We start from the raw sequence: 13581 nt of genomic DNA, 5'->3' as shown, positions 1-13581 counted from the left end.
TTAAGTAAATTGGCTGCACGAATAATGCACCTAAGCCAATGAAAGGAGCATCTACTGTTTACATTGTGTTGTGTAGCAAAGCAAAGTCCCTGGGTTTAAGGAGGAAGGCCATTCTTTATACCGCCGTACCAAAAAGAAAAGCCCACTCTTAAGACCTACAAATTGGAATTATCAGTGTGGCTTCATGCACAGACAGTTTGTCTCTCATCTTACGCTGTCCTTCAGGAATATTCATATCAGACAGCCACTTTAAGCTGAATAGAAATTGTGAATAAGTTATGCACCGAGCAGCAAAGCACTCACAGTGTCAATGGAGGAACGCTCTACACCACAGCAGACATTCATTCACACTGTGGCGTCTTGATTTCAATAGAGGGCATCTGTGATGATTCCAGCATGGTGGGGATTCAAACTAAGAAACATAGTCATTGAAATAATGAGTTTACAGGTTTGTGTTGAAAATGAATCCAAGGGCAAATGAGTCCTCTTACAGAATGTTATGTCCTCACATTGACAAATAATAATACATACCTGTGATTGGCATATTATCTACCAATATTTTATCTCTGTTTATCTTATATTTCGAGCCATCAACCTATCCACCATTGATAGGATTGAGGGCTCTAACTATATCAGAACAGCCAAACTTCAGTTCAGAAGATGAGGCTTGGAGAGAGGATAGCAAACCTTACTTCTAAATAGAATGAGGGAGTTTGATTTGAACTCAAAGCTTGAAGTCATTGGTAGATAATGAACCCCAGGGATGTGTCATTTTTAACACATCGCTAGTTTGGGACAACACACATTTGTTGTGTTTCTTTTCAACTCAACATATGTATAAAAAAACAACATTACTTGTGTTGAAAGGTTGCACAGTTGTGTGTTGCCCCAAAGCAGACACACAGATGTGTAAAAAAAAAAAAAGACACATCCTTTTAAGATTCAATGTTAATACCTTATACTATCTTGTTGCAATACTATCCACAGCATCTTACTGTAACATACAACATGCCATTAAAAAAAACAGAGATAAGGCATGGGTGCTCATCAAAGAATATAAGAGTTATTGCTTAGCTCTCCAAGAAAAAAAAGGAGAAAAAAAATCAATATTGAATCCCATAAATTCTGTCAATGACAAAGCTCTCAAAGTGGCTTTATTGACAAGCCCTATTGCTCTTTGTGAAATATTAACCTGTCTCCATTTGAATCACAAATAATTGAGTATGCATATTCTGGCAGCTCATTTTGTCATGTGAATGATAAATGCTGTATTGAAAGTATTTTTTGCTAAAATGGGGAATAATCTTGTCATAAATTCGGTGGTGTTTGTATAAAGCATAACTCGAAAATATTCACATTTTCAGGGAATTTTCAGCTCCATAGATTACAATGCTGTGACTCACAACAAAAACATTTCAGATATGGATAACACAATTTTGTATTTATTTATTTATTTATGAGCACACTACATTTTTTATCTATACAGATTTTCTCAGCCACACCCTGCTACATATTCATAGATTCAGTCTGGTTAGTGAGCAGCTCCAGTAATCATGTTTAGGAAGGTGTAGTTTTAAAATTCTGTGACCAGGAAGAGAGGTGTGTGTGTGTGTGTGTGTGTGTGTGTGTGTGTGTGTGTGTGTGTGTGCGTGTGTGTGTGTGTGCAGTGTGTGTATGCACAAGTCTCCTTATCGTCACAGATGCATTATGCAAGTTAGACAGTAAACTCAGAGGTGATTCTAGGTGACACTGATGGGTGACATTTGCTACTGTCAGTGGTCCTCCCTAGTTTAATAGGCACTTCCTGGTTCAGTGAACTGCATTCTGGGTCATTAGGATTCTTCTGCTGCCAGCTGTGGCCTACCTTAGAGTCTCATCTGGATGAATGACTGTCCCGTGTGAGTGTGTGTGTGTGTGTGTGTGTGTGTGTGTGTGTGTGGTGACGGCAGTAGCATCTGAACAAGGTCGACACTCCACTACACACACAGAAACAGACGTCCTCACTTACCTCTGTCCATCCATGTGTATCTAACTGAAGCATAAATGGCTTTCCTCTTGGATGAAACGGAGAATAGGCCTGCCATTCCCAGGAACATTACTTCTGACTGACAGGTTTAGCTTGGCTTCACACAGATTGTCCATGTGGGTAGTCCTACTGTCACTATACTCTGTTGTTACATGGCCTGTCTGCCAAATCTGTATTATACTATTCTATTGCATCACTGTGTACTGTAGATGCAGAAATGAAGAGTTCTACTCCTAAATGAGATCCACCAGTTAAAAAATGAGATATATATATATACTATTGCTAGCTTAACAATAAAATTCACTATGGAATATAAAGTGCAATGAGACTCGCATTACCAAACTCGTGGTATTGTTTAACAAAGGGCATGTAAATGTAAAGTTACCCAAAATATTATAGCTGTCAATGTAGACTTTGAGAAACTATGAGTCTGGTTCTCAACAGCATCCATCTGTTTTAGATCCAATACTTCCCAGAGAAAATGATGTCAAATAATCCAGATTTCAATGAATGCTTTGTTTGGTCAACAGTGTGTGCAGTTAATGAGGTGCACTGGATCTTAAACTATCACTGGTAATATCATTGCATCAACTATGCCCTGGTAATACCACTGCTATCTTAAAAGACCTTTGCTTACAAAACAGTGACAGCTGAGGGAATGTAATCATCTGCAATTTTGAAACAACGAGCAATGAAGATCAGATGCTAATTTCCTTTAAATGGAACTTTTCAGTAATTGCAAAATTGAACATTAAGCTGAGATGTTGCTGGCAGATGTTTAATGTGGCTCTAAAAGACAGAACGCCACCTATTGCCAATATGTTTTCATTTCTCTTATACTGTAGTGACAGCTGGTAAATGTGATCTTGCTGATTTGAAAATGGGTTGGTGGATACTGTAAATTAAGAAGAGAAATTTCCACAATTGTCACAGTGTGCACTGCACTGCTGGCTGTTCCAGTACATTGTAAACCACATAAAATGAGTTTTGTCCTCAGTTTTACCCCACAGCGGTACAGATTATTATCCAATCATCTCTAATCTGGACTCCCTTCAGTTCCAGTGACCTCCACATGTCTGGACTCGATTCACTGATAGGCTGCACATCATGATAACTCACTCTACTAATCCACTTCTTCAGCTGTCTGGGAAGCAGCGTACCAGCCAATGTGTGCTGACATCAAGGCATTAGCGCTGTCTGATCCTACTGTATGTGGCCGTTATTTCACTGTCAGGGTTTCTACAAACCAGCCAGTGTACTAAACTGGAGAAGTGTACCAGTTTGTGTAGTGTAGACCAGCACATGGTGTTACATTATACACCCCTTGGAAACACCAACCTTTGAAGGTCAGGCCTGTCTGTGCAGGGGGTTAAATGCCACAGAAATTAATTACTTCCCCTGTCAGTCTCTGCTATCGTGTTTTCCCCTGACAGAAAAAAATACTCCAGAAATTGGGTCTGGGGCTTAATTCTTGCGCCCCTCCTCCTACCCTTCGCCCCATTCTACCCCACACGGCCGACCCCTCCTTTCACAACTTCACAACACTGTGAAATGAATTTGGCAGCGCGGGGTTAATAAAGATTACCCCTGGTGTTATCTTTATGTGATTACCTTTATACACAGCGGAGATCAAAAGGCGCCAGTAGCGAGTCACACTAAATTTAGAGAAAATTTCCTGTGGGAGGGGGCAGTGAGTGAAATACCATCAGTACGGCCATCAAAGACCTGCACCGTATGTTGCCACCCGCTGGGTTTGGTTTGATACGGTAGGCTTTCATTTTGTTGATGTACAGGACACATGCTGGGGCTGTGTGTGTGTGTGTGTGTATGTTTGTGTTTTTTATTTGCATTTGATGCTACTGCAGGCTATATTAAGAATTAAGCAAATAAAAGCCAGCAAAAACTGTATTATCATGCACATGAATATTCAAATGAAATTCAAATGATCAGTGCATGCGTGTGTGTGTGTGTGTGTGTGTGCGTGCTTGTACGCGTGTGGTCCTGTGTTTTGTCATGCTTTACGTTGGGCTACAGTGTACTGTATGTGTGCAGTTGTGTGTTTATGTGTGTGTGTGTGTGTGTGTGTTGCATTATGTGACTGCTGCAGCTTTAGGTCTCTATCTGGGTGAATGTGTGACATTGGAGCAGCAGAGTGTGTGAGGGGGGTGAACAACTAGAACAAGACTCCATGGGACCGAACCCCACTGGAACTGATAGATTAATATTTCATCAGTCTGTGTATGTGTGTGTGTGTGTGTGCGTGTGAGAGAGAGAGAGAGAGAGAGAGAGAGAGAGAGAGAGAGAGAGAGAGAGAGAGAGATGGATGGGGGTTGCCTGAATACATAAGTAGGAAATTAACATAGGTTCTCATTGCTTCAAGCATTTTAAATACTCATGACAATGGAACAACACAACATTCCCAAATTGATTATCCTTTACCTCTTTGACTTGCAATAACAATGTAGAGCACAGAAACAGAGATGGACCTGGTTCCCCAAAGGGGGCTGCTGTCATATCAGCTCCACTGTAGATCAATGGGACAACTCTATTAGAGCTGAGATGGTTTTGGAAGTCCAGTCCAGTGTAAACAAAGTAGGCCTAGTATGGGTTGCCTACAGCATGGTACGGAAAAACCTTCATTTGTGTGTGTGTGTGTGTGTGACAGGAGGTGGAGCTGTGCAGGCAGAACAGCCAGGAGAAGCTGGGCCTGACGCTGTGCTACAGGACCGACGATGAGGAGGACGCCGCCATCTACGTCAGCCAGGTAAAGAAGGACAGACGCCCTGTTTTGGTTCTCTGGTCCTTCTACAGCGGCACTCTGAAACGTGCTGCAATCCACGATTTGGGCTCAATGTGTGCTCTTGTGCACCCTCTCCCGGCTGTGCAGGAGGGAATACAAAATCTGTATCAGAATGTAAACAATTTAGGTAAAAGCTGGCTAGCTAGCATGCTAATGCTAACTAGCATTGTAATGACATCAAAAGTTCACTTACAGTGTAGCAAGACTGTAGCTAGCTTTTTGTCACTGGAAAACCCTTTAGAGTCTTTAGTGTTCTCTCTATTTGACGAATGCTGAGCTAATATTGATGCATCAACTGCGGATTGTAGCTGAAAGTAAACTACAAGAAAACTGTAACAAGTACTTGGTATTAACTAGTTACCACATACTTACCTGGTAGGTTTCCACATAATACACAGATTAATTACCTGGTATTTCTTCAAACTTGACAGAATAATTACCAATAATTACTTCTTCTTAGCTCATAATTACCTACTACCAACCAGACCTGTACTGTAAAATGAAGTGCTTCCCTTGGGGTGGTGCTGGAGTTATAAACAAGCGCTCCCCGATGAGTTCAGTTGGAAGTGACAAGACAGCATGTCCGTTAAATCAAAGTCAGATCCCCCCCGATCAATTTCTTTTCTAGCAGGAAGTAATTAAAAGATAGCATGAATTCCCATTTGAATTCCCGTCCATACATACTGCAGCACAGAGCGAGTCGAACTGAATTAGGAGGAAGGAGAAAAATGTTTGAGTGTTTGCCAGTCAAATATCGACTGACAATGAGCCACGCATGGCCAGAGAGGAAGCCAGGTTTGAAATGTGATTCCCATCCAGCCATTCTCCTTCCTCCTCCTTTACCTTGTTTTTAATTGAGGATTTTAATTAGTCCTGAGCGACACCCTTCTCTTCTCCCGCAGGGTGTTAAATGACACATTCTGCCATTCCTCCCCGCTGAATACCAAAGACACAAAGCAAAGAGTGAACTTGGGAGGGAACATATCACATAAAGATTCTTTTGAAAATTCAAATGATTTATGGCTCAGAAAGAATTGGTAAGTGTTTTTAGACATATGAGTTTTGTACCAAAATGAGATATCCACCATTTAAAAAAATGTTACTCTTACAAAATGATTGATAGGACAAAATTAAAAGAAATTCTAGTACTTTCTAAAACAAAGTTGGTAGCTTAAGTCCTTGGTTGACAAAGGGATCACCGTTTTACAGACTGTGTCCTCTAATTTAGAGATATTGAATGATGAACTTCAGGTATTTATTTTTTCAAAAATGAATGCACGACATTCTTGGAAATGAACTCTTCATGTCACGCAAAGACTCTTTTGAGAAATCCAAATGAATTATGGCTCAGGAAGGCTTTAAGCACTAGAGAGTGTATTAGACAAATGCTTGTTCTGACTGCAGGTGCAGTTTCAATCCCATTACGAACACAAAGCCAAGGGTGAAAACAGTGAGGGCTGGTACGAGGATTAGGATGCTGGCATAAGGATTTAAATGGTAGAAGGATTACAAAGACACACAGTACGTTTAGCTTCTTTCAGCCTTTATAAAAATACTTGTTTAAACTGTGAACTGTGTCAGCTATTCCTCTGGTTTTTCACCTGTTCTTCTTGCACCAGATGAAGAATATGAACGCAGATATAAAACCAATAACAACGCCTGCTCCTGCCGAACCTCAACAGATTGTGAAAACAGTCACCTACTGACAGAAGACATCTATTTTCGTACCTTTGATAAAAGGATAAAAATGCTAATTTGCCTCATTAAAATGTATTTATGGATAGTATTTGTGCGACTTTGGGAAGTGCGTGGTTTTTTTCTTCTCCATTTCCAGTAAGGTTCCCTTTCCACATGTAGCTATCTCTCTTGATCTTCACTGCAAGAACAACAAAGTGTATGAAAAGATTGTTGAGGGCTCGTAGCAAAGCTGAAATTGCAGTGTTGTACTGGCTTATATGCATATCCACCGGGATGCATTTTGGAAAATATGAGATGTTGATTCTATTCAACTAGGAATGTCTACATGTTTGTGCCATAAACATTTGTGACTTTTAATGCTTTTAGTTTGTTGTTTTCTACTCTCTCTCTTTCTCTGTTTTCCTCTCACTCATGCTCCCCATGTCTCTCCCCACTTTGAATGCTCATTTGTGTCAGGAAAAAGACTTCTGCGTTAGCTCTGCCTCTTTGAGTATAAGAATTTGAAACGTGCAATTGACAGGAATTTCAATGCATGCACCCCTGGAATGAAAAACAGGATGAGTGAAGGCCCGAGCGAAGAGGATTTTCTTGTCATAAAGATATATTTGCTCCCAATATAACACTGTTGGATGGTTGTTGACACATTCTGGCACCGGTGCATTACAATCACGGACCACATCACCAACTACCGTAATAAACCCAGTATGAATGTGAAATATGAATTCCGACTATCATATCTCACATTCTGCTTTATCTCATGCTGTTCAGTTTCAATGGCTGGAAATGTCTGACTGCTTATATGACTGGAATGCAGTATTTTTTTTCCTGTTTACTGTGATCCGCATACCGTTGCTGTTTGGCACAAGCCATATAACTGCAGTTTTGATGGGGTTTTTTTCTTATTTCAATTTGTTTACATGGTAATTCTGATGTTCAGTGAGTTTCATGACTCCTCAGCTCTTGAGAGCTGTTAAAACTCCAGTGAATAATTTCAAAAAATACATGGGCATCAATGAGAAAATAAGCATTCCTCTCTTCATTCCTGAAAAAGCTTGATTGATTTTTTTGTTTGAAAAGACAGAGACAGACAAAGGGCAATGAATGCGAATTATTTGCCTCACTGGTGTTATTTCCTCTTATGAAGACTACAGAGATAAACAGTGGCCACTTGTCTTAATGTGGTCAGCATTGATTTCTATGTTCTTATGTGCAGGTGGAACCTAACAGCATAGCAGCGAGAGACGGCCGCATCAAGGAGGGAGATCGCATCCTACAGGTGTGTAGTTTCATCTCCGTTACCCAAGTCCTTTCACACCAGACTGCATTATGAACACGCATGACCTTCTAACACATTCACACACACACACACACACACACACACACACACACACACACACACACACACAAATACACATACACATCAAATTTGCTTGTATTCCAAAAGACTTCCTCCTCTTTGTCTATTTTTAACCCTTCACACATTTGTTCCACAACATTGCCAGGATGTTATCTTCAATATCAACCTGGCATTTATACTGCATAATCACCCATTTCCTGTTTCTTCTTTTGGCATGTGTAATAAACACACACATAGAGCACAGACAGACACTCCCACACACTTGTAACACACTCTTTTTAGGGGCTAGCCAAGCTGCTATTGTCTCCAGTCCAGGCGAGCGTATGCATATTTAATCACCACACTTTACCAGGGAAATTAAAGTCCTTAGTGCCGGTTACACCAGGCACTACATCATCTCTAGCACCCCTCTCTGTGTCTCTCTCTCTCTCTCTCTCTCTCTCTCTCTCTCTCTGCCTGTCTTTCTCTTTCTCTTCCTCTTTCTCTCTATTGCAATATCTCAACCTACCTCTAGATTGTAGAGTGTGCAGATCAGAGAAGTGTGTGCTTGTATGAAGAAGGCTGCAGAGGCAGATGGGGAGTCTGCATGTGTTTTTGTGTGCATGGCATGCATATGTGTTCATAATCATCAAACACCATTCAATTATTTAACTTTATGCGTCACAGAGTTGCTGGTACACATATAGGCTTTTTCCATACTACAGGTACAGTATAGTATCAGTACCCACTGGAATACTGTGCCATTGTGGTCCTGTTTGTGAGGGAGACAAATGCAATGACAACACCCTTTGAAAGTGAGCCAGCACCAAATATATTTACCTACCCTACTTCTAGTGTACCTGCACTGAACTGAACTGTGCACAAAACATAATGAAAAACATGCCTTATATGCCAAGTAGAGCACTGGCATATAAGCACAGGTAGAGCACAGTGCATACTAATTCAGTGGAAAAAAAAAAACCCTCAATATCTAAATGGCTTTGCACTCAAGGCAAAGACACTATTAAAATGGATGTGTCATTTCAATTTATCTATGTGTCAAGTTGGAGAACATATACAATTGTGTTACTTTTCAATGCTATAAATGATAATAATAACATTGTGTCAATGTGTCCTTGAGTAGATTCATTGCAAATGACTCATCCGTTTTGACCCTTCATTCAGACAGAACACACAAAACAAAATCAAAGTTGCCGCAAAAGCATGCAAAGTCAAAGGGAGGAGGCAAACGGAATGAGATGGATGCAACTTCACTCTAGGCGGCACAAATTGAGGCGAAGAGGCATTTGCGAGTTCAAATATTTCTACTTCTACCACCAAACATTCTACCAGATATTCACCTGACACAGTACAGCAAAAGCCAATCAGCTCAGACTCTATCCAGGTGCCTATAAATTTATTTCCAAAATGGACAAAAAGCTCATTGTAGCACCACAGGAGGAAAAATGTTCACTGCGCATTTGTGACCAATGACACTGACCGATGACATCTGCACAAAAAGTTTATAAACGCTAGATTACCCAAGACAATGGCTGTGCTGGCTGCCAAGCCTGGCGCAAAAGCATTCAAATGCAAGCATGATAGATTAAAAATATAATGCTGAAGCATAGTTTCAAGAAATCTATATTGTCTCAGTAATCTACATTTCGCCTTGCTTCCTGTCTGAATGAACGGGAAAAAGGGTGTACCAGCGATATCTCTCCATATTCCTTGTATAAAGCACTTTCCCGGTACGTCCATTCTCTCGCAGTAGTGTATCTGTTTCCCAATAGTGTGAATGATTGGGGGGAGCGAGGCCTGCTGTACTCCTGGCCCTATTATCTCCTTCTGACAGCCCCATTACTCTAGTGAGGAAAAGATGAACGCCACCTGTCAAAGAACAGTTAATTGTGTGTCTGGATGTGTGGTGAGAGCAGACTCTCGTGAGGTCGGACTACACGCCCACGATTGACTCCCCTTACCTAGCGCGCTGCCTACTCAAGCCGTTCCTGTGGATGCGTGGAGTGAGAGGCAGGGATGGCAGAAGGGAGGTGAGAGGGATGGGAGCGAGAGAAAGAGAGAGAGGGAGACAGAGATCGAAGCGTGAAAAAGAAGGAGAAGAACAGATAGAGGGAGAGAGAGAGAGAAAGGTGTCAAGTGTGTGACTGTTGAAGCCGTGCCTTGCAAAGACAATCCAAAGAACAATGGTTAGTTTTGTTTTGCTCATCCTTCCATTCATGTAAGTGTACTGAATGATGCTAAAATTACATGTTGGGTATGTGGACGGAATGGTTTGCACTTACATACTTTTATTGTGTTGTTTTGTGTGTAATCCACATATCACATGATATGCAAATACATTAAAATTAACATTTATTTTTATAAACATGAGCTTTCATTCTTGTCTTTAATGTACAGATAAATGGATGTGAAGTGCAAGACAGAGAGAAGGCTGTTGCCTTGTTGTCAAGTGAAGATGCCAGGAGTATCGTGCTACTGGTGACCAGGCCAGAGATGCAGGTAAACACACACACACTCTCTCTCTCTCTCTCTCTCTCTCACACACACACACACACACACACACACACACACACACACACACACACACACTCACACATACACACACACTGGCTCCCTGGTGTATCTTGACAACCTGTGTCATGTCAAATAACAGTAGCTGCCTGCTAAGTGCCTTTTCCCTCCTTTTTGAGTGACAGTGTGATTGTGAGGAGTTTGTGTGCACACACATACACACACACACACACACACATACACATTCACATACGCAGACACACAGAGAGCCATGTCTCTGACTCGATCTGCTTTCAGCTGGAGGAGGAGGTATGGCTGGATGAGGAGCAACGGGAGCTCCTGGAGGAACTGAAGATGGAGATCCTGGAGGAGAGGAGGAAGCAGAAGGAACATAACACTGCCAGAGGAGATGAGGTGAGAGAGAGAGAGAGAGAGCTGAGAGAAAAGAATAAAAGAGGAAAGAGAGGAAGGCGCAATAAAGAGGCAGCGGAGTATCAGGGAAAGAGGGAGGAGAAAAAGGAGGAAAGGAGAAAAGATGGGAGGGAGGGGCAAAGGAATAGAGAGGGGGAAGGAAGGGAGTTAGGGATAAAAGGAGAGGGGGAGGATGTGAAGGAGGGTAACAAGCAAGCATCTACCTCAGAGCGCAGCATTTAATCACCCAACATAATCATCCTCCTCCTCTCCACACTGCACTATGTAACCAAACAATGAACAGCATGTCACATGTAATGCAATAAGAGATAAACAACATGTCCTGTATTATACAAACATAAGAGGCGCTTGCAAGTTACTCAAAAGACCTCCGGGGGGAACTAACTGTTTTATCTTTCTTCATACACCAGCATGCAGCTGAAGAAGAGGTGACGACAGACACAGCTACCTGTTCCTCCAACAATCAGGACAAAGACAGTGGGTTTGGACGCAGTACAGAGAGTCCAGAACATCAACCCCTGCTGGCCAGGCTCCACAGGAGGAGCCCGGCCCATGGCCTGAGGGAGCGATGGCGAGCAGAGCATCCCCACACCCAGGGAGATGGGCTGGGGAGGCGAGGGACTGTGATGCCTCATGACACCCAGAGTCCCAGGACATTTTCCAAAGGCCAGGGCCATGAGGGGAAACTGGGTATTCGCGGTGGTGGAAGTGGGGTCCTAGGTCTAGAGAATCGCTTCCAGCAACTTCTGGAGCTCAAGTGTCAGATCCGGAATGGAGGCGAGTGTGGGGTGTACTCCATTCGACACAGTATAGAGTGTAGCCTCACTGAGCAGGGAGGAGGTGATGAAGATGATGGTGGTGTGGGAGGAGGAGGGGGAGGGGTGGAGCAGGAGCTGAGGATGCTGAATGAGGAACTGCGCAGCATCGAGCTGGAGTGCCAGAGCATCATGCAGGCCCACCAGCTCCGCCAGACCCACCAGCTGGACCCCCCTCAGCCCACATTGTGCTCCCCAGGACGGAGCCCCAAAGATGGACAGAAGCGGCACGGCAGGCTGGCGGATATCCACGAACACCCGGAGAGGTCGGACAGCGATAAGGTCCGAGAGAAGGACAGCTCCAGTGCCTATAACACAGCAGAGAGTGCGCGGTCAACACCACTAGGCATGGAGAGATCTCCTGACCACTCTCTCCAGAGACGCATCAACCTCACCAACCAGAAGAACCTTAGACTGGCCTCCTCCACACCCACCAGCCCCATCCCTATCCCCAAGCCGCAGGGCACACCCAGCCACAGCAGACCGGACCCAGGCCCCGTCATCTCCAGCAGCCCAGACCAGAGCAACCCGTCCCGCTCTGAGTCGGACCCGGCCCTGCCTGCAGACGATGAGAGGTGTGAGAGGAAAGGGAGGACCAGAGCTTCCCAGAGAGGGCTTCCCTATGCCTCTCCCTATCAAACAGCACCCCACCAAGGCCAGGCAGGATCCAGGCAACTCCAGGTAGGGATAGTCAAGAAGAGACATTGGATAAAAAGGCAGGGTGGTTGGGTCAAACAGGGGTTCTTGATGGGTTCTGGTGGCTAAATCTGCAATGTTTTTGTACTTAGGGTTTAATCCCCTGCTAAAATTATCACTGTTCAATAATGACCAGGCGATAAATTACTTGCACATGTGCCATAGCACTACATTCTGTTCTATTCTATGCTAATGATGCTCTCCTGTGTGTTGCAGAGCTACATGCAGCTGCTACAGCAGCACTCGTCCCTGGAGTATTCCCAGAGCCAGCTGAGTCTGCTCAGCGTCTGCCGAGAGCCCCTGCACCGAAACGGACGCCCCGGAGAACCCCGGCTGGAGTGGAAGGTCAAAGTTCGCGCTGATGGCACACGTTACGTGGCCCGGAGGCCTGCCCGTGACCGCATCCTCCGGGAGCGGGCACTGAGGATCCGAGAGGAGAGGAGTGGAGGCATGACCACGGATGACGACGCTATAAGTGAGATGAAGATGGGCCGCTACTGGAGCAAAGAGGAGAGGAAGCAGCACTTGGCCCGGGCCAGGGAGCAGAGGAAGAGGAGGGAGTTCATGCAGAAGAGCCGCCTGGAGTGTCTGAGGGAGGGACCAGGCAGCGGAGCCGAGGGCAAGAAGGAGATCAACATTTTGGAGCTCAGCCACAAGAAGATGATGAAGAAACGCAACAAGAAGATCCTGGATAACTGGATGACCATCCAAGAGTTGATGAGCCATGGAGCCAGGGCCCCGGAGGGCACCAAAGTACACAATGCCTTCCTATCTGTCACAACTGTCTAGCAGACAAATATAATTGTCAATTACTGGACACTTTTATATCAATTAGCCTGTGCTTCAGGAACTATTCCATTGGTTCTATATGTTACAAAAGTGTGTGATTCACTTTTGTGAAATGTAAATGAAAATTGTCACTGCTGAGGACTTCCGTAGCAACTTTTAGCAACTTTGTAACTATTGCCTGAAGAAAAATAATCTGTTTGAAGAACTCTCCAACTCTGTCATGACAACAGGAGTATTTTCTTTCCTCTGTGACCGCTGCCATTCACAAAACTGTAAAACACAGGTGTCTCTGATCTGTGGTTATACTTTGGCTTTTGGTAACACACTGAGTTTTGGTAGCATATTGGTTCAGGCAAACAGACTCCAGCACAAAAGTAAAGAACCAACACACTAACTTAATGTATGTATTGTTTCTCTCCATTCCTCTCTTTCATCGCATATGAAGCGGTACAACTTC

The 13581-nt window shown here is 43.5% G+C and overlaps 1 protein-coding gene across 1 annotated transcript in view; it reads left to right on the top strand.

The window, feature by feature from the left end:
* Positions 1-13124, top strand: part of pdzrn4 (PDZ domain containing ring finger 4) — a 37706-nt gene extending 24582 nt beyond the window's left edge. Inside the window, exons 4-9 of the mRNA XM_071914557.2 lie at positions 4692-4790; positions 7738-7800; positions 10279-10380; positions 10690-10806; positions 11235-12320; positions 12552-13124. Of these exons, the coding sequence (XP_071770658.1) occupies positions 4692-4790; positions 7738-7800; positions 10279-10380; positions 10690-10806; positions 11235-12320; positions 12552-13124 (2040 nt within the window). The remainder of the gene's footprint in view (positions 1-4691; positions 4791-7737; positions 7801-10278; positions 10381-10689; positions 10807-11234; positions 12321-12551) is intronic.
* Positions 13125-13581: the final 457 nt, after the last annotated feature.

The sequence above is a fragment of the Centroberyx gerrardi genome, chromosome 24, assembly GCF_048128805.1.
Source record: "Centroberyx gerrardi isolate f3 chromosome 24, fCenGer3.hap1.cur.20231027, whole genome shotgun sequence".
Classification (NCBI taxonomy): domain Eukaryota; kingdom Metazoa; phylum Chordata; class Actinopteri; order Beryciformes; family Berycidae; genus Centroberyx; species Centroberyx gerrardi.
The sequence above is the reverse complement of the archived record's forward strand: the minus strand, read 5'-3'. Positions and strand labels throughout refer to the sequence as shown.